We start from the raw sequence: 20,756 nt of genomic DNA on the forward strand, positions 1-20,756 counted from the left end.
GGAGGAGGAAGACTCCCTGCTGAGCAGAGAGCCCGATGCGGGGCTCGATCCCAGGACCCTGAGACCATGACCTGAGCCGAAGGCAGAGGCTTTAACCCACTGAGCCACCCAGGTGCCCCCATTGCCGCAAACTTCTCACCGGCCTCCAAAATACCACACGCCACCCTACCTGCTTGCACGCACACTGTCTGTCTTCCTGCCTGGATCCTTGCATTCCTCCCAGACAGCTCGCCACTTCCTACCCAACCCGCGATGTTGGCAATCAAATAATAAAACCATAATCTTACTCATTTATTGAGCATCTACCATGTGTCAAGCCCAACGCCAGGCACTCCGTAAACATTACCTCTAGTTATTCCTGCAACTGTAAGGAGGCTCTTATGCCCAGTCTACAGAAAGATGGAAAAATGAAAGAATCAGAGAAGTAAGGCAGAGGAGTAGAACATGTGACTCATGTCCTCGGAGCTGGCAAGTGGCACAGGTGGGAGGCTACCCCTCTGCTCTGCAGCCGGAGCCTCCCCTCCAGGTCCTTCACTCAGCCTCCAGCTCCCTGCAGCCCCCGCAGTTGTAGGAAAATGCTTCCCACTTCCATGCCTGAGACCTCAGGGCCGGAACTCAAGATTCACAATCCAACCTTGGCTTCCAACAAGAACAATCGTGCCTTCCAGTTTCTCAACAGAATCGAGTAGTAGAGCTAATTTGGAAAACAGAACACAGTGTCTTCGAGGGAAAAGAAATGAATCCCCCTTTATTCACAGGGTACAGCATGTTCCCAAAATTTAAATCAGTTGCAAGAGCAGATTGATCAAATCACTGGCATTTTAATGCACTGTCCTACATTCAGGACGGGAGAGATGATTTGCAGGGCCCCGTGCAAAACAAAAATGCAGGGGCTCCTTGTTCCAGAGTACTGAGAAATCCAAGAGGATGACAGCAGAGCGTTAACCCGGGTATGGGGTCCTTCTGAGCACGGACCGCACGGACTGCACACCTGCGTTTCAATTCCGTTTGATTTAAAACCCGAAGGGCTGCTGAAGTACTGAAGGCAGCACCTGCTGTTCAGGACTGACTGGGATGTTGAATCCGGCCAAGCCCAGGAGCCCACAGGCAGTCTTCAGGAGCTGACGGACACTCCACGTGCCAGGAGGTGACCGCCCCCCCCCCCCATGGTCCAAAGCGCGGGCACTGCTCACACATGCGGGAGGCACGTGACCTCAGGCAAGCCCCTTGGGCTGAAGGTTCCTCAACTTCAAAATAAGGAGGCTCGACTGGGTGGCTTCCAACCCCCCCCCCAACTCTCAAAGAGAAAGAAAGACATCACTTGTAGTGTTTCACCTAATTGCTACAACTTTAAGTGCCACTGAAACTATTGGCCCTTTGGAGCCTACAAATCATAGCCCAGCCCAGTTCCCACAGTTGGCAGGATGCGGGGAGAAGGACAAGAAATATGAAGGAAGAAACTCAGCCAAAAAGGCCAGAGTCAGCCAGGGCCTGCTGGCCATGGGACCACAGGAGGGCGGCTGGGGACAACTCGCCCTCCTCCTCTCGCCCCGGCCCCCTCATACTGCCGTTCCGACCCTCTCTTCCTTCTGTCACATGGGGACAAGTGACAAAAGAAGTAAGATCCCTTCAAAGGCAAAGGCACAAAATGCAGTGCACAGAATCTGGACATGAAGGCCAATGGAAAAAATGTCCCCGTTTTCACCTGAAGGGCCAGGAGCCCACCACCCCCTACCCCGTGGTGACGGGGAGAGATAACCACCCCTGAGATGCCAGCTTGGACCACTGCTCTAGACTCAAGGTCCAGCCCAAAAGCTTTCCCCAAACCGCCAGCAGAAGCACAGCCAGCCGGGCTCCCACCGGCTCGGAAACTGTAACCAAAGAAACAACCACAGCATGTCCCGAGCGGGGTGTCCTGAAATATTTGGTGTTTTGGAAGGGCTCACTTGCTTGAGGGGTCTGGGACACACTCCTCAGCTGTCATCAGCCACCTGCGCACAGCCCCCACACCCAGAGCATGAGCCCCCCATGAGAGGTCCTGCCTCTGGAGCTCCAAGTACCAGCCTCAGTTCGGGGCACAAGCCACTGAGACCCCAGAACGTATCGCCATGGGGACGCGTGCTGGAGGCTGTCCTCTTCCTCATCTTTAGATGGTCCGAGGGCACATCTAACATTTCCTTGTCCCTAGCATGGCCAGATTAAAAATAACTACCAACAGGCTACTTGCTGGGTAAATAGATCTGGGCCCAAATCCAGAGGGGATCTCCAAGAGGAAATTACACCCCCAGCACATCACCTGCTCTCCCACCTGCCCTGTTCTGCTCCGTCTGGCACCTTCACAGAGAAGCCAAGGGAGCCCCGCGGGGGGGGGGGGGGGGCTGGATCCAATGCTTGGCGCTCCGATGCTCCTCCTACTTCCCCAGCACAGCACTGTCCTGAGCCCAAGGCCCCCACGCTTCTGGGGGTGCAACAGCAGAGAGACAAAACAAATCAGAGAATGGGAGGGCTGCAGGCCAAGGCCAGCCGATAGGGAGCGCCCGCCCTGGCCGGTGGCTGTGACGCCTTCGCTCAGTGACAGACCCCGCCGCCCTGCTTGCCACCTCAGGCCTTTTGATGTCAGAACTGGAACTGGGCTCCGTACCTCTGCAGGCACGGGCACCCGAAGCCGGAGCAGGACACCCGTCCCACCTGTGCAGGTGCGGGGAGAAGGAACAGGAAGCAGGCGGTTAACGAACCTGACACCGTGCAGCTGGGACGGGAGCTGGTCCACATTCAGGAAGGGCGAGGGGGATGATTTTTCACTAAGAAAAGCTCTCTTTGTGAGGTTGCATGATGCATTCGAGAATGACCGTGAGAGGGGTGGGGGCGGGGGTGGGAGGAAGCCAGAGCAGCCAAGGCGGGTAGAAAGAGAGGCAGGCATGAGCCAGACGGCACGGAAAACAGAATGCTTCCTCCTCTAACAGAGAACTTCCACGACTTTCTCCCTGATGGTTAGCAGAGAAATCCATTGAAACAGGTTCCTAATGGGCAATGAGTCATGAAGTGCAAAGGGGCTGAGGCCTCGAGTCTGTGAGAGTGGTTGCCTGCGGGGGGGGGCGGGGAGGTGGGAGAAGCGGAACCCCGTGAAAGCAGCAAAGATGCCCCCGCTTTCTCCATGTTTTCAGTTTGAGGGACTGCATTCTGTCTGTCCCACTCGATCCCATTCCAAGGACACTTGTCAGTCATGGCTCCAACCCAGGGGCTGGCCCAGCGCTGGTCTGGGCTGTGGAGGCAGCGGAAACAGAAGCGAGACTTTGCACATTCCGGGAAACCAGACCCCCATTCTAATCAGTGCTGTGGCTGCAAATTCCAGGGCCCCGGGGGGGCCCCGTGCAATGAGGTTTCTCTGAACCTTGCAGAGAAAAGGCACAGGAGGGACAGAGAGGCATCACCTGGCTGTGGCGAAGGCAACAGGCTGAGTTCTAGAATAAACCTGAAAATCCCGGGCATCAAGTGCACCAACGGGAGCACCGGGCAGCAAACCGAAGGCGGGAGGAGGAAACGGAAGACACCGTTGGGGAGTCGGACTTCCCAAGGCCAAAGGCTCTTGGACCTTTTCTTGTTAAAATAAACCGAATTCACAAGTAGCAACTGTTCCTTTTTTTTAAAGACTCGAAATTGAAGGAGGGACTCCCAGACTCTCTGTCTGCTGCACAGAAATAAAGAAAATTCAGGAGGGCTCTGTGTGACCTATTTCTCGCCTCCTCCTCGTGAATAAAGGAGGAAGAGGAGGCGGAGCCCGGGAGCCTGGCCTCGATTTCCAGCCCACACTGGCACTTCCGAGCGCTGGCAGCCCCTCTCTTTCCGGAGCTCCCAGACGGCTGAGAGTGGGAAAAGCTCGCCTGACGCCAGACCTCAGCCTGCGAATCCGTCCCCCGTGTCCATTGTGCCCTGAGCGCCGAGCCGTGTGCCGAGGCTGGGCCAAGGCCGCAGCAGATGGTGCTGGAAAGACCAGGGCAGGTGAAACGGAGGAGCACAAACCCTGACTCTGACCCAAACAAGGCTGAGACGGTTTCTCCAGACCCCCTGCAGGCTTTCGGGGGCGCCCGGCCAGTTGGCTGCAAAGCCCTACAAATTCAGCCACAAGCATGGCTCAGCTTCAATGGTAAAATATGCCTTTTCCAGAACAATGTGTCTATGTTTAATGGTGCCTGTCATTGCTAATCACTTTGCAGTTTCATTGCCCCCCCCGCCCCCCAGAAAAAGTCCTTCCTTGCACACCACGGTGAGTGCCTGGATTTGGTCAGTATTGTTGCCTTCGATATTCTTTCCTGACCTATTGTATGTGTTAGGAAAAAAGTCTCCAATCCATTCCCTCACACAATTTTTCTTTTTCCCGAAGTCTCCTGAATGCCCAGCATGTGTGTCTTTTATTACCATCAGGGAAACGGCTGACTGCTCCGTTCACAAAAACATTATTTGCGTTCCCCTTGATAAGCATCTGGCTCCGGTCTCGACCTTCCCAGATTTCTCATTTGGGTTCTCTTCCTGCTCCCACTGCTCCTGGTTGTTATGTCTGGAGGGGCCGGGAAGGTTCGGGCTCCGTAAGCAGCAGGCTGGGAGGAGATGGTTGAGTTGCTCAAGGGGCCTGGGAGACACCCTCCTCGGCGGGCCTGGGTCCCCTCCCACAGCCCCCTGGTGGGGGGGGGGGGCGGGGGCGCGGAGGGGGGCGGAGCTGGGATTGGTTGGAGGAACAGGAAGGGACAGGGAGGGATGTGACCAGAGAACCAAGGCCCTCTGTCCAGGAAGGGGACAGGTCCTCCTGAGAAGTGCCCCACACCCATTCGTGATGAGCGCGATCCTCCGGATCCGAGGAGGAGAATGAGGGTAACTTGTAAAACTGACAGAAGCCAGAAGGAATCTTTGGCTCGAGAAAGACGTGAAAAGTGGGCCCTGAGACCCCAGACAAGCCACATCCTCTCTCTGGGCCCCAGTTACCTCAGCGCTGAGATGACGAGGGGCTAGGCGACACCATTTCCGACATCCTTTCCAGCTCCCAAAAAAGGTATATGATCTAATAAACCTGAAAAACGCATTCCCTGATCTTTTCCTTTTAGCATATTAATTCCATCCATATAGAATATTCCTGCTTTCAACACTGGCTTCCCGTGTCCCAGGCTCGGGTTTCTTCCGACAGAACAAGCCAGGGCCGCTGCCTGAGTTCAGACTTTCAACGTGACCTTCCCGGCAGGGATTGGAATCCGCCGTCAGGAAGAGCAGATACAATAAAAAGTCTGGCCTTCCCCTGTCCGCACAACAGAATATGAGGCGGTCATAAAACGGAATGCTCAAGAATGCTACATGAATGGACCTTGAAAACAAGACGCTAGGTGAAACAAACCAGCCACCAAAAACCACACATTGTGTGACTCCATTAACAGGAGATGTCCAGAACAGGCAAATCCACAGGGAGAGAAAGGAGATTAGTGGGTGCCCAGGGCTGGGCACTGGGGGGATGTATGGGGTGCGCGCTAATGGGTACTGGGTTTCTTTGGGTAGGGATGAAAATGTTCTAGAATTAGATCATGGTGATAGCTGCACCCTTCCGTGAATATAGGGAAACTGTGAACCGTACACTTTAAGAGGGTGAATTTTATGGTATGTGAATTATGTCTCAATAGAACTTGCAATAAAAAAAGAAAAAATGTCACTTGTTCCTTTTCTACTCTTTTAATGTGACTACTAGAAAGTTGGATTTTATCTATGTGGTTTATGTTATAGTTCTGTCCATGAGTACAAAGCAGTCAAATAAACATATTCTTCGCTTTTCAAAACAAACAAAAACATTCTGGTCTCCTCCTACATCCTGAGGAGCCTTGGTATCCGGGAGGCTCAGTGTGGAGAGGCCTGGGCTGTGTGTCCAAACACTCATGTTCTCAGTCATAGTCTGGCTTGTGACCTCGGACCTTCACATCACCTGGCTGCTCCTGGCTCCTCACTGAACACACTAGGGAGTCTGCTTCTCTCTCCTCCTTCCTCTGACCCTGTCCACTGTTCGCTCCCTCTCTCTCTCAAATAGATAAAAATCTTCAAAAAGAAAAAAAGCATCCACCTGAGAATAAAGATCAACCAGGTAATTAACTCACTAAGCAGGATGACTCCTTTCATACCTTCCTATTCTATTTGTTTTGAAGGATTTCTCTCAGGGAAATTTATTTTTGCCTGCCTCAACCATCAGTGACTTAAAAGAGGTTGATAACTGTATAGCTGATGGCAACAAATATGGGTAAAATCCTATTGGAAAACAACTTGGCAACATACACCAAGAGACATCAAAAATCCATATCATTTCATCCAGTTGTCATACTTCTTTTTTTTTTTTAAGGATTTTATTTATTTATTTGGCAGACAGAGATCACAAGTAGGCAGAGAGGGAGGCAGAGAGAGATGGGGGAAGCAGGCTCCCTGCTGAGCAGAGAGCCCGAGGCGGGGCTCGATCCCAGGACCCTGGGATCGTGACCTGAGCTGAAGACAGGCTCTAACGCACTGAGCCACCCAGGTGCCCCCAGTCGTCATACTTCTTAATATCTACCCAAGGGAATAACCCCAGATATGGAAATAACGATGAGCATGGAAAGGTTCATTTCAGTATCACTGGCAGCAGTAGCCACAGCTCAAATGGACACAAGGCTGGGACTGGTCAACCAGACGCTGGTGATGCTCGGGACAGAGACGATGAAGCTGCCGGAATTGTGGCTCTTCTTCTGTTTTTCGTTATTTCTGATGTAATTAAACTGTATTTGCAACTTTAAGAAACTGATACAGTAAAATATGTCATCAAACGTATGAAAGCGTTTCCCAAGATATCTACACACTATGGTAAAAGAAATTAAAAAGAGCATTTATGCCAAGAGAAAGGAAGCTTGGTATATTCATCTCAAAGAAAATCTAACCACAGCTTAAAAGGTACAGAAGCACCTCAGCCCTGACCTATCTGGCATATCCACCACGATATTTGTACCGTTTTTTTCCCCTTCAGCAAGAGCACTGTAATTACGGTTCAAGGACATTAATAATATGTGCTCGGAACTCTTGAGAGGAGAAATCAGTCATTACATGGATAGATTTTGGGTCATCTTCCAACCAAAGGAGACTGCTTGTCGGCGGGCGGGGGAGGGGGACGTTTTCTTTAGCATCATTTGGGGAGACTAAGCAAAAGTACCCATCGTTTCTCAGCCTCATAGAAAAATCGTCTGGATTTTTCTCGTCTGTGCCCTCCCTTCCAACCCGCCTGCTCCAGCAGGAAGGTGTGGCAGAGGCGGGAAGGCCTCAGGTGTTCTTCCTTGGGCCTTAGCACGGAGTCTCCATTGGCCTCCCTGCTGATGGGTGGGGCACGTTGTGAGAGGCATGCTCCCTTTGGGTGACTCAGTTTCCCCATCTGTAAAGTGAAGGGTTGGGCTACAGGACCTGCCAGGACCTTCCACACCCAGGTTTCCTGTTCTGGGATTTGGTCCTCTCCACCAGTCCGTGAGTGAGTATGGTCAGCCACCAGTGTCACTGCAGCGAAGGAGTCGTCCTTGTCCACACGACCCCCAAAAACAAGCAAATGGGGGGTTGCTGTAGTCAGAGACCGTTGCTGAGGCACACTGATATTTTTCAGAAGATGAAGAATTATCCGGCTGGCCAGTGATGGGTACCCCAAGGGAACAGGCTGTGTATGAGCGTACTGCGTGACCCCATGTGCAGAAAGGAATCAGAGCATGTGGGTCCTTTCTAGATGATCTCACATGCTTGACCTTCCTCCTGTAACTTCTGTTATCAGACTTCTCCTACTGGGTTTTTCCAATGAGGGCGGAGCCACGTGGGGCTATAGTTTTCGGAGCCAAAATGTCAAGAGGGTGAGGAAGTTTCGAGCTGGGACTAAGGAACCTCAACTCGGGCCATTCCTTGACCAGCAGTTGTTCAAAAGAAACTCAGGCTGAGGAAATCAGAACGCAGGCCACGGGGTCCCTATAGACACAAGAGACAGTGGTGTGCCCTACATAATAGTTGGGGTCCTGGCATTTGGAACCAAAGTGCTCTTCCTTTGGAGCTGATGGTAGTGGACTCTGCCTTTGGTCTTCTGAAATAGAGAATCATTGCTTGCAAACAGTTCAGTGACCTTGGCCAAGAGCTATGGTGTCTCAGTGGGATAACATGCCCTGTGTCTTTTTTTTTTTTTTTTTTTACGATTTTATTTATTTATCTGAGAGACTAAGATTGGTAGGGAGAGAAAGCACACATACATGAGCCAGGGGCAGAGGGAGAGGGAGAAGGAGACCCCCCGCTGAGCAGAGAGCTCGACACGGGGCTCCATCCCAGGACCCTGAGATCATAACCCGAGCCGAAGGCAGATGCTTGACCAACTGAATTACCCAGGTGCCCCCGAGACCTGGGTCTTGACACTCAGGAAGCATATGACTTTTTCCATCCTTCTGGCTCCACTGCTTGCTGCTGGTTCTACCAGGAGTTCCAAAGAGTCTGGAATTGCCAGTCAGAGTCCTAAATCCTTTCAGCTCTGATGCTCCAGGACTTCCAGGTGACAAAACACCTTCCCAGCCTGACTCTCGCAGTGTCCCTCTGAGGTCTCCAAGGTGGCATCCTTATCCCCACGTCATAGATAAGGAAACTGAGGCTGAAGGGAGTTAGTAAGTCCCCCAAAAGGTCCGAGGGGGGCTAGACCGTGTGTTTCCTAGGACACTGGCAGGTCATAGAGGAGATAGCGGATCAGGGCTTCAGAATAGACTCAGGAGACGTCAACGCCCCTCTTTCGGGAACCGACAGACCAAGCAAGCGGAGAATGAGTAAGGCGGGAGTTGACCTGAGCAATATTATCAGTCTGCCAGACCTAACTGGCATTTGCAGAACACCCCACCCAACAACAGCCGAAGATTCTGCCGTTCACAGGGAACACTCACCAAGGCAGACCACATTCCAGACCAGAACACACACCCTAACAAACTTAAAAGAACACAAATCATACGAAGTATGTTCTCAGGCCACAGTGGAACTGAGCTAGAAATCAATAACAGAAAGATAGCTGGAAACCCCCCAAATACTTGGAGATTAAGTCACATGCTTCCAAATAACACTTGACACAGAGAAGTCTCAAGCCATGGTTTGGGAGTGCGGCAGGCCCGGGTCCCAACCCCGGCCCTGCCTCATCCCTCCTGGCTGGCCTTGGATGGTTACAGTCCCCAGCTGGGGAGTGGACTGCCACTCAGCCAGGCCGCAAGGACAGTGCCCCTCCCTCCCCGGGTGAGTCCAGCATGTGCCCTGAGCATGGGCGGTCACCGGGGCAGGCCCTAACTTGGGCAGCACAGCGCCCCCTCCCGGACAGCACCCAGTGGCCAAAGCTCTTCGGGTCGTCGTTTTGCCTGCGCTGTTCCCCACCCCCTGCCTGTCATACTGCCCTACCCCCGGGTTCCCCCCCTCCCCCCCCCCGCCGGCTAGCTTGCTCTGCCAGAGAAAAGCAGATGTGTCCGCTCGACACTGAGCCTTCTCTTCTGTCCATCCATTTGCGAGCCACCTGCCTGGGCATCCCCGCCGGGCAGAGCTCTATGCGTCCATCCATCCCCACCAAGCGGCGGCCGCCACTCGGAATACTGACACCAAAGACGGGGCTCTCCTAGCCATGGGGAGCGAGATGACTCAAGTGCTAGATGAGCCAGGGAAATCTCACCCGAAACTGTGTGAAAGGGAACTCTACTGCACATCTCACCAGACCCCGAGGAAAGGGAAAAAAAAAAAAACAAAAACAAAACAAAACCAGCTCATCACATACATGCACACAGGCCTACTGTCTTCTTCGCAAGATCTAATTGCACAACTCATGAAAAAGAAGTTTCCTGAGGCTTGAAAATCTTGCACAAGGCTCTGACTCATTTAGACAGAGCTTATTCAAGTTTGAAAATTATCAAAAATTCCAGCCACAACAACATGCGCCCCGAAACCATCCTGTGCCCAAGGGGACAGGCTTGGCCCCTGGTGAGGGACCAGCTGCTGTCACATGAGGCCATGGAGGGCTGTTTCTGAAATGTGCTTAGTCGACAATTTTGTCCCAGGAATCTCAAATCACAGGGTACCCGCAGGCTCCCAGGCTTTTTTCCCCTCTTAAGATGTGACCATTCTTTCCATGGGAGGAGCTCCTAAAACATGGAAAGCAAACCAAGGATTGTTCAAGAAGGTCTCGGGGCCTCCGGGCTGTCTACTGCTATTCCCTGAGCGTCACAGACCCCGAGGAGGGTTAACAGGTTCACATCTGTTAAATCCCAGGCGTTCTAGCTCTTCTTTCTAGAGAAGTCACACACTTGTCAACGATATCTCGCCAAGGACCAGGGGTTTCAGGGGGTGACAGGCAAGGTGGTGTCTGAGCCCCTGGGCCTGGAGAAACTCTCTAAACATATTTATTGGCAATTTCCAAGTCAGCCCGCCGGACACACATCCCTTACCTAACCTTCCGTCTCTGCCAGGCCTTCTCTAACCCACCCCCCGCCTTACTCCTGGGGAGGGGGCACGATCATTCTAGCACTTCCCCCACTGAGCAGAAGCCTGGTTGGATGCCTCAGTGATGGTGGCAGTTACTATGACAACAGCTAATACCGACTGGGTTCTAGCAACGCATCCCATACACTCCCAAGCCCTTCGTCTAAGTGTTTCCACCCTCCCACAACCCCAGGAGATATGCACGCAAGTCCTCGTGTTTTTATGTCGATTTCACTGATGGGGAAACAGAGGTTTATGGAGATTAAGTCATACCCAAGAAGTCCCACACTTAGAAAGTGGTGATCTGACGGCTTCGGCCGGGTATCACGTGACCTACAACACACTCCTGAAAACCATGGGCTGCCTGGCCTTACTCCCTCTGACTCCCTACATCCGGGCCTTCTGAGTACACAGTAGGGGTTCCATAAATGCTCTGAGTACACTGAGAAACAGAACTCAGGTCACTGATTCCAAGAGCTAAACTCTGGGCCCTGATTACAGCGAGCGACACACCCCGTCTCTGCCACTCATCTCTGCCCTGTGCCATATTGTACTAGCTGGTGTTTGTCAGTGGTTCTAGACACACGTCACCCAGCAGCACTGGGTCACACCATCTGGGAGTCTTGCCAAAAGCATTTAGAATAGCTCCACTCCTCAGTTTCTCTGCTAATATCTTCTTTTTCCTTCCTTCCTTCTTTCCCTCCTATGGCAGAGAAGGTGGGAAGGAAAGATGAAATGACTGAGGAGGGGTCTCACTCCAGGGACCCGTGCAGCTCAGCCTCAGAGCCCCCACGAAGCAGCGAGAAGCACCAGGTTTGCTGGCGCTCCTGTCTTGGGGGGTGGGCCTGTCACCACAGTGGTCACCCAGAGGTTTTCCACAGCCAGAAAAAGCTGAAGTACTAGGGATCCAGGCCCAAGATGGGCCACATGCCAGATGGGCCCATGCCAACCCAGGCTTTATTCATCAATAGTTTAAGAAAAGAGCTCAGCCCAGCCTTTAAAATGGGGATGAAGTGGCCACAATTTTCAGACTAGTTTTCTTACAAAAATCACAGACCACTCCAGCTAGAAGGGACCTCAGAGATCATCTGGCCCAATCCCCTCATTTCTGAGGCCCTGAGACGTCGGGGGCGGGTCACCTGGTCAGGTAACCGCCTGGGAATTGACCAGCCTGCCGCTCCCTCCACTACAGCTGGCCTTCCAAGGAGCCCTCCACCATGAGCCAAACTTGATTTCTTCTTCAAACTAAGCCTCACCAGAGCTATTTATTCACTTGAAATATAAGCTCATGGAAAGTCTGATTTCTCAATCCAAGGCACGAAATGGTGTCCAGGATCACACAACTCCAAACGGACTGAGAATCTAGCCTTGTGGTCGAGAGGCTGTCGGACGTCTGGCCACATGGTCCCCGCCACAACTGCTGCTGAAGGCAGTTCTTTTCGGCTCTAACGCAACCTATTTACAGTTCTTCCGGACAGAATGATGCCACTCCAATGCTTGGCTTTCGATACTCTTACTAATTTTATGAAATCTTAATATTTTAACTCTTTAGCAAAACCTACAGAGAATAAAAGCAAACAGCCAACCAGAAAGCGCAAATCCTCATGAACTGTTGCAAGGGCAGTTTCTCCACTAAGCCAGTGGTCCTTCTCCGGGAATGCACACCAGGCTGCCCCTTCAAAGGCCCTCCCTCCTCAGGCAGGGGTGGGTGGTAGGGGGACAGGGGGACCAGGACCAGGACTGGGGAGAGCTCCGGGCTTGTCTAGGCTCTGTTTCGGGTGCGGCGGGCCATCCTGTCGGGGGTACTAGGAGTAGAAATGGAGGAGCCTTCTGCTTTGGGAAGTCTTTTTCAGCCTCTTTCCTGGCTTCTTGTCCATTTTCTGGCAAAGGTCTGCAGCGCAAGACATCCTGGCCCGTTTTTTGTAATATCTGGGAATCCAGAGGGGCCTTTCTCTCCCCAGAAGCCATTTGGGGCCTGGGACTCTGGTTTGGAAACATCTTTACTCCAGTCCCTTCTGCCCCCTTTGCTTTTCTGCAGCAAGAGCTACCCCAGGGGCACCCGGGGGCAACTGTGTCCTCCAGCTCCCGTGCCTGTGGAATGAGAGCTGGGAGGTGTCCTACATTTCATCTCAAGGCCACGGCCATCTGGAACACTGTTTATTCCAGCTATGAGCTGCAGCTTAGCGGACGCTGGCGTGTAACCTTAGCTTCTCTGTCAACAGCACAGTGTGGTGATTATGAATGGGCCCTGGACCAGACGCACGGGTTCAAGTCCTGGACAAGGAACTTCTCGGTGACTCTGTCTCCCAGCTGTGACATAGGGAAGATTCCAGAACACCCCTCATATGATTCTAGGAGGGTTCAAGGAGTTAACATATGCCTGGCACAGAGTAAGGACTAAATGCATGTTGGCCTTTATTCTTATACTATTATATTCATTGCAATTCCTTTCTTGGTTATTATTTCCTGAGAGTAGAGAGTTTTTTGCTTTAAACTAATCCAAACCGCTAATGGTGGAAGAGGAGAGATCTTTGTTCTCTAGTGTAATTGGACCCCTGCCCGTCCAAACCCTGACAACAGCACTGATTTCTGAAATAGAGGATCTGCCTTCATTTCCAGAACCATTTTTAAGAGAGGTTGTCTGAAGTGTTCATTAAACGGTGTACAGATGAAAGTGCTTTCTTTTCTTTTATCCTTTATTTTTAAGATTGTATTTATTTATTTATTTATTTGAGAAAGAGCACACAAGTGGTGGGGAGGGACAGAGGGAGGGAGAGAGAAGCAGAGATCCTGCTGAGTGCAGAGCCCAACGCAGGACCCGATCCCAGGACCCTGAGATCGTGACTTGAGCCAAAGTCAGACGCTCCACGGTGACTGAGCCACCCAGGCGCCCCCAAAGTGCTTTCTTTTAGATGGTGACATGTTCCGCCGTCCGAAGATCTACCATGACGGCAAAGACCCGCTCACCTGCCCAGGGCCTCTGGTCCTCGGCCATTCCCAATTTCCTGCTCCCTTCCCCTCGCTCTCTGCCCCGGGCAAACCCTCCCTAGGAACTTGGACATGATGGAGCCCACTCCTGTCTCGGGACCTCCTTCAGCACATCCTTGCACGGCTCGCTCCAGCTCCCGGCCTCCCGCGTCCGCCCCAGCACAAACAGCATCCCTGCCAACCCTCTCGCCAGAGCCGGCAGCCAATTCACCTCATTTAACAATGACGTCAAGTGACCTGCTCACGGGCCGGGCTGCGACCGAATGAAGTCTTGGCTCCCAGGCTCTGGCCCTCAGAAGTGCCTCTGCGAAGTCATGGGTGGAGTGCGAGATGAGAGAGGGGGCGGGGCAGGGGGGCAAAAGCAAAGCCTTCCATGGAGGGAAGTCGGGCTGGCCCCGTGTCTCTGGTGTCTGGTCATTCATCAGCTACCCACAGAGCGATCAGGTGGCTCCTGGGGGCCAGGCAGACAGAGAAACACACGGTGTCTGACACCCTGCGGCGCTCAGTAAATATTTGCAGAGAGAGGAAAGGGTGAGAACAGCCTTGCCCCTCTGTCTCTGTCTCTCCTCTCAGCTGCCACGCTCACCCTCCCGAGGCTGTCCCCTCGCTGGCTCTCTGGGGGCCTGATGGCTAATGGGCAAGGACCTGTGTCTCTCCCCACGGCGACGAGGAATGCCTCTGCCAAGTCCGAAGCTCACTGAGTGACTCCACCTCGTGGGCAATAAACTAGGAGCCAGACGGTGCCAGTTACTCAGGACCCAGTGCAGCAAGACGACACACACGTAACAGCTGGCTCGTTTTTGACAACAATAAGCAATATGCCCTCCCCGTGCAGTCACCTCACACCCAGATGACCACGGGCACTGAAACACCGCACCTGGTGCGCTCTGCACTCTGCCACTACGTTCGTCCTGCCCTGGGATTTCTCGGAGCTGCCCGGGTCTGAGAACCTCCGAGATCAGAGCACAGCTGGCCTCCTCGGGCTGGCGACTCTGTGCCAACAACCCGGGCCACTCTCGCTGCCCTCCCCAAATGTCCCCAGCCACACCAATCTATCCGCCAGCTCCCAAGCAAGCCTCGGGCTTTGCCCAGACTGTTCCCAGCCCTCTGGAAACTTCCTTCACCCTGCCTGACCTCTTCTCCTCAGCCTTGGGTTGAGCACGAGGCAGGCTGGGAAGAAGGCTGTCTGGGTTCAAATTCCAGCTGAGTGGCCTTGGGCAAGTCACTGAACCTCAGTTCCCCTATCTGTGAAGGGGGGATAATAGCAGAAGCCCCCCTCCTCATGAGGCTGTGAAGCCGAGTGAAGTCATATGGGTAACACATGTGGCCCCCAGGGCTGGGGCACAGAGCGTACCCACATAGCTGTGCATTGTCAACCCAGACCTCCGTCCCCCTTGGATCATTTCTTTCCAAGATAAGTCTCCTGCACCGCCTATCTAGGCTCTTTCCTGAGGGCAGAAGCCCGGCTCCCTGCTCCCGTGTTGCTGGAATTTCTCCTACACGGCGCTGGCACCTTGCTCTCCGTGGGAGCCAACCTGTGCCAGGCCCTCCTTGGTCATGCTGGACCCTGTTCTGACTACGAAAATCGACACCAGCTCCTGGCGCTGGGTTCCCCCTCTCTCCCTCTCCGTGCAAGGCCCCGCGGCCAAGAGCACTGCCAAGCGAGGCTGGCCCGTCCCTCCACCGCTGGATTGGCCGCAGCCGAACTCCGTACTGTTTTTCCACATGGTCTCTCCGACTGGAGACCAGAAGCATCCCCTGGAAGGTCCCGCGAGAGAGACAGTATCTCCACCCTTCGCCCCGTCCCCGCCGCCCCCCTACCAAGCCGGGTCCTGTCGATACCGAAAAGATGCGAAAGAGGAGAAGGCGTTCACGTCGTCATCCCTAACCCGCCTCCCACCCTCTGCCTCAGGTTCCGCCCTCCGGAGTCCCGTTCAGCTTATTCCAAAAAACCACTTTCGTTTTGGTAGGGTTGGCTCCAAACACGGGAAGCGGGCAGGCAGCGGCGGCGCTGCGGAGTCTGCGCGGCTCCCCCCGCGCCTGGCCCGCGGGGACCGTCGCGGGAACCGCCGAGCCGCGGGCAACGCCGTTCCTTTCAAATACCAAGTGACCTAAAGTTGCCGCGCGCAGGGTCCGGAAGAAAACGAACGCCTGGTTAACTCTAGAGGCGCGGGGAGGGATGGCTGCGGGGGGGTGGGGGGGCGGAGACGTAGAGGGAAGCAGAGGGACCGAAATGAGTCCTTGTGGTCCCAACGCCTCCGACACAAAGCACCTTTCCAGTCCCTCTCAGCTCTCCGCGCACACTGCCGTCTCGTTTGTCCCCGCTCCCTGGCGCGCTGGGGCGTCCCGCGGGGCACCCACAGGCAAGCACCGGGCGGGACGCCCCGTCATCCCGGCCGGCCGGGGGCCGCGGGGCAGAGCGCGCGGGGCGCCCCACCGGGCGCGGAACCGGCCCCGGGCTGGGCGCAAAGCTCGGTTCCGAGGGGGACCCCCTGCGAAACGCTGCTCCCCGAAGGCCGGTGCCCGCCCTTTCCCGGCGAGCGGGAGCCCTGAGCGCTCCGCGACGCTTCGCCGCCCCTCGGCTCGCCCGGCCGGCCCGTCGGGACCCGTCGGGGCGGGATGGCGAGACCCGGGAGCTCGGGTGCGCGGGTACCTTGGCCGCAGGCGCCGCGCTGCAGGACGATGACCGGCGGCTGGTGCAGCCTCTCGGAGCGGCGGCTGGCGGCGCGCAGCTGGCACAGGTTGGCGTAGGTGTTGGCGTCGCTGCCGCACACCGGCTCGCTGCTGGCGCACACGCAGAGGCCGGCCTGCGAGCGCCGCCGCACCGTGGCCGAGGCGGGCACCCCGAAGGGCACCACGCACTGCAGCCCCTCGCCGCACGGGCCCTCCTGCAGGCCGCACGCCGCCCCCTCGGGCGCGCCGCACACCTCGCAGCAGCCGCACGCGTCGCGGACGCGGCCGCCTTCGCAGTGTCCCGGCGGCGACGGGCAGCGCGCGGGCTCGCAGCGCTCCGGACACCCGGCGGCGGGAGGCGCCGAGCGTCCGGACCGGGACGGCAGCGCCTGGGCGGGCGCCGCGAGGAGCAGCAGCAGCGGCAGCAGCGGGAGGCACGAGGAGCGCGGGGGCTGCATGGCGGCTCCGACGGCGGCGGCAGCGGGCTGGGCGAGGACCGGAGAGCGGCGCCGGGGAGAGCACGGGAGGGACTAGAGGGAGCGGGTGCGAGTGCGCGCGACCGTGCGGCCCAGCCCATTGGCCTCGCGGCGGTGACGAGCCGCCTTGGGGACGGGCACGGCGGCCGGGCTGGGGGGGGGGGACGGGGGGGCCGGCCGGATGGCGGCGCGGGAGGGGGGACGGCTGGAGCGGGGACCGCCCGCGGCAGGGGCAGGGCGGGGGCAGGGCGGGCGCGCCCGGGCACGGCGCGGCCGGGGGCGGGGGGGGGGCGCGGGCGGGGCGGCGCGCGGGTCCGCCCTCTCGCGGGGCCCGGGCTCCCGGGCTGCTCGTCCCTCCTCTCCGCGGTTCGCTGCCCCTCAAGCCCCTCTCGAGCCAAGACTCTGAGAGGGGGAACCTGCGGCGGCCCCGCGAGTGCGGGCCCCAGAAACTTCCCCAAATTGCCCACTGGGGACCCGCCCCAGGAGCGGGAGGGGCCGCTGCCCGGACCGCGGGCGGCGGTGCCATCGCGGGCTCTGGTCACGCGCTCCAGAGGAGGGGGACGGGCGCCTCTCTGGCATTGACCCCCGTGTCCCGCAAGCGCGACCGTGACCATAGTCCCTGTGCAGCCGTACAAAGAAGGTGGCGCCCGCGGGGCTGGCGGAAAGCCAACGCCCAGACCCACGGTTACATGAAAAAATCAAAGAGCAGAAGTAATCAGAATATAATCATTCGTGTCAGATTCCTTTAAAAAGTTGTTTTGGGTGGGATGTGTGCTTGTACCCGCACAGAGTAGCTCCGGAGCGAGACGCGAGCGGCTGGTAATGCGCCGGCGCGGGGGCAGGGGGAGTCTGGGTGAGACGGGGGCTTTGTACCGCTGCATTTTTCACCACGTGCGTGAGTGTCCGAAAACGTTGTTGTTAAATAAAGGAGTTCATCTCTGATCTTCCACTTGAGTCTTCAGCGCATCCTTGGGGACAGATGCAAGTCAGGACGTCACCTGGAGGGGCAGGGGGGACTCCTGAGGTGGGTCTCGGTGCCCTGGTGGCGCCAGGCCCCCGGCGGAGGCCTCCAGGCCAATGCTGAGCAGATGGACAAAGCTGACGCCTGAGGACCCGGGAGGAGACAGGTTCACACATGCCCTGCCCAGGCAGAGACGCCCAAGGGCGGGTGGGCTGGGACCGTGAACCTTGGGTGGAGTGGGTGTGGGAGGGTGCACAGGAGGCTTAATGATTTTGCACTGTTCCCCCCCCCCATTTGGATGGTTCCCTCGTGCACACGATATTTTTCCAATAAAAATAGTTTTAAAAAGTAAAATCCAAATATTTATAACCACCCTTGCCCAAAGCAGGTTCCAAATATGAGCCATGCTAGAGGGTGGAGAAGGGTGCCTGGGACCAAGAGTTGGGAAACAGGAGGTTCAGCAAGGGTGAGCTGGAGAAAGACAAAGACGTTAGGGAAGTATTTCAAAGCCAGAACCTCATCCTTGTGGAAAGCGAGACCTTGACCCAGAATTCACTCAGCCCTGGATATGGGAGAGGAGTCAGCTCCGCTGACTCGGGGCGCTGAGTGCCTGGCTAGCTGTGATTACCCCAAAAGCAGGGTGCCTAGGGGTGAGGGAAGTAATGAACAAAGCTCATCAGCCAGTAGTGAGTGTCCCCACTGCAGTCCAGTGGGCAGATCAATTAAGCAGGGCTTGCGGTAGCCAATAAATTGGTGAAAACTTTGGTCCAGTACTCTTATCTTACAGATGAGACAGCTTGAGGGCCAGGAAGGATAAGTGACTCCCCCAGGGTCCCACTACCAGTTAAGAGTGGTGCAGCCGGGACCCCATCCTCCGCCTTTCAGCCAAGCTACTGGTGAGAAATAGCAGATTAAAAATAAAACTATATGCTGGGTGGGTCTCCTGGCTTTTTCCCTAACAGAGGACAAGTCGCTGATGGTTTCACAGAGTCCCCTTCCCCGCCTTCCCCTCCCTCCACCATCCATCTCATTTCCCACCACACACACTTTACTCCCCCCGTGCTGAATAACTTGCATTTTCTGGAACATACCCTCTCCTGTCAAAAGCCTTTATTCTTTTGCTCGTGCTCTCCCCTCCTCCTGAAATGCCCTTCCTCCTCTCCAGGGTGATTTAGTGTGACCTAGTGAGGCTGCCAGGAGACACGTCATCTGATGGGCTCGGGAGTCAAAATCCGGCTTCTGGCCCTTCATTCTGTGACTTTTGGTAAGTTCAAGAACCTCAGGCACCTTCACCAGGAATGTGGTGGTCACTGCGCATCTAGTGACTGAAAAGAGTGTTTTGTGGCCACAAAACCACTCCTGTGATGGTTCACAACCTGAAAGGGGTGTTCGCAATGGCAATGACCAGGAAATGCAAGTCACAGAGGCCACGTGGCTCTTCGGCCACATGGAAGGAAGAAGGCATCACCCGGCCCCTGGGACCCATGTTGCCGGTGGCATTGAGGAATCAGCAGAGGGACGCATGGAAGACGGAGCCATTCCCAACAAGCAGAACTCACAATGCCCAAGGTTTTAGAAAGACCATGATCACATCACATCATGTCCCAGGCATGACTGCAGCTCCCCCCGCCCCCACCCTTACTTAACAGGGATCACTGTGAAGCCAGCGCATCGGAGGGCCCCACCCCCAAGCCCTTCGACTTAGAGATGGAGAAATTAAAGTCTCACCTGAAGGATTAGGGAGATCCTGAACAGTCCACTCAGGAGGGTGGTGTGTGTGTGTGCACGCGTCTGCCTATGTCCATGTGAGGGCATCCATGGAAGGATACAGAAAAATTCAATTGAAACCTGGCATCAAGAGCCCGCCATTGATTGCTCATCCTTTAATCCTAGCATCTCCTTTTCTATAAATAATGCTTTGGGTCTGAAAAGGCTAGTCTTTCTTTTCTTTCTGACCCCTCCATTGCCATTTATAAAGACAGTTTCTTACGAGATGCATATTTTTGCTACATCATGAAAACTCATTTCTCATTAAGTCTTGGCACAGATTCCTAGAGAAGATTTTTTTCCAGAGGAAAGGGGGTAGTTCCAAAACCACAAGGGTGAGTTCCCTGCCATTTTCTCTGCAACCCAAATTTGCAGTTAAGTTTGGACAAAGTCAAGCCTATTTGTGAATAATAAACAATAAAACATCACGGCTGAAAAAGCCTGTTAGGAAGTGAGGTTTCTGAGCTGGAACAGAGCGACCGTGTCTGTGCTGCCCCCAAAGAGAAAGATCTTCCACTCAGGGCCACTATCCTCCCCAAAGCAAGAAGGACCCAGAATGCCTGGGGACTCACATTGCTTTTCCTAATCCAAAGAACCTAAAACCTGAGGAGCTGGAATAATAATTGTAACTCTTCCTACAATCTTATCGTTGTCCTACTCAGTGAACTTCGGGAACTGACAATCTCAGTAAAAGGAAGTCCAGACTTCTCAACCTGACATCCAGAATTCTTCATGTCACCTAAACGGCCTTTCAAGCCCGATTGCCTTCTGAATCCAGGGTGGCCGACATCCACCCCCCCAGTCGCCCCTCGCATCCATTCCCACCCTCACCCTCGGCTGGGGACGGGCTGCCCAAGTAAAAGATGACTTCTGAGCCAGTGTTGATTCCCTTCCCCCAGAGAACCAGGCACATTCCCACTATTCCCACTGGAAAGTATCATCTCCTTTGACAAAGGGCACACTGTGCTCCTGCGTCTCTAAAGACAGTCCCATGTCGGTTCAGTTTAGTTTAGTTCAAGAGAAACTTCTCGAGCATCTGCCATGTGCTCGACACTCTGTTAGACACTGAGATGTGGCATGAAATACCAGAGCCCCTGCCCCTAAGGAGCTCAAAGTCTAGGAGTTTTCTGCAACGTTGGAAATGGTCTCTACCTGTCCCGGACGGTAGCCACTATGTGTAACTAACTACTGAGCCTTAGAAATGTGGCCCGTGCAGCTAAGAAACTGAATTTTTATTTGTATTTCATTTTAATTCATTTAAGTGTAACCACAGGAGTGCCGTATGAAACGAGTCCTTATCACACTGGAGAGAGGGCTAAGGAAACGAGTGCAGGGTGACTGGAAGGAAATCCAGGAGAGGGAGGAACGGGGAGTGTAGGGATGCCGAC

The 20,756-nt window shown here is 54.9% G+C and overlaps 1 protein-coding gene across 1 annotated transcript in view; it reads right to left on the reverse strand.

Moving 5' to 3' along the window:
* Nucleotides 1–16,711, reverse strand: part of HTRA1 (HtrA serine peptidase 1) — a 50,793-nt gene extending 34,082 nt beyond the window's left edge. Inside the window, exon 1 of the mRNA XM_080823519.1 lies at nucleotides 16,145–16,711. Within this exon, the coding sequence (XP_080679645.1) occupies nucleotides 16,145–16,622 (478 nt within the window). The 5' untranslated portion in view covers nucleotides 16,623–16,711. The remainder of the gene's footprint in view (nucleotides 1–16,144) is intronic.
* Nucleotides 16,712–20,756: the final 4,045 nt, after the last annotated feature.

Source organism: Martes martes (assembly GCF_963455335.1).
Source record: "Martes martes genome assembly, chromosome: 14".
Classification (NCBI taxonomy): Eukaryota; Metazoa; Chordata; class Mammalia; order Carnivora; family Mustelidae; genus Martes; species Martes martes.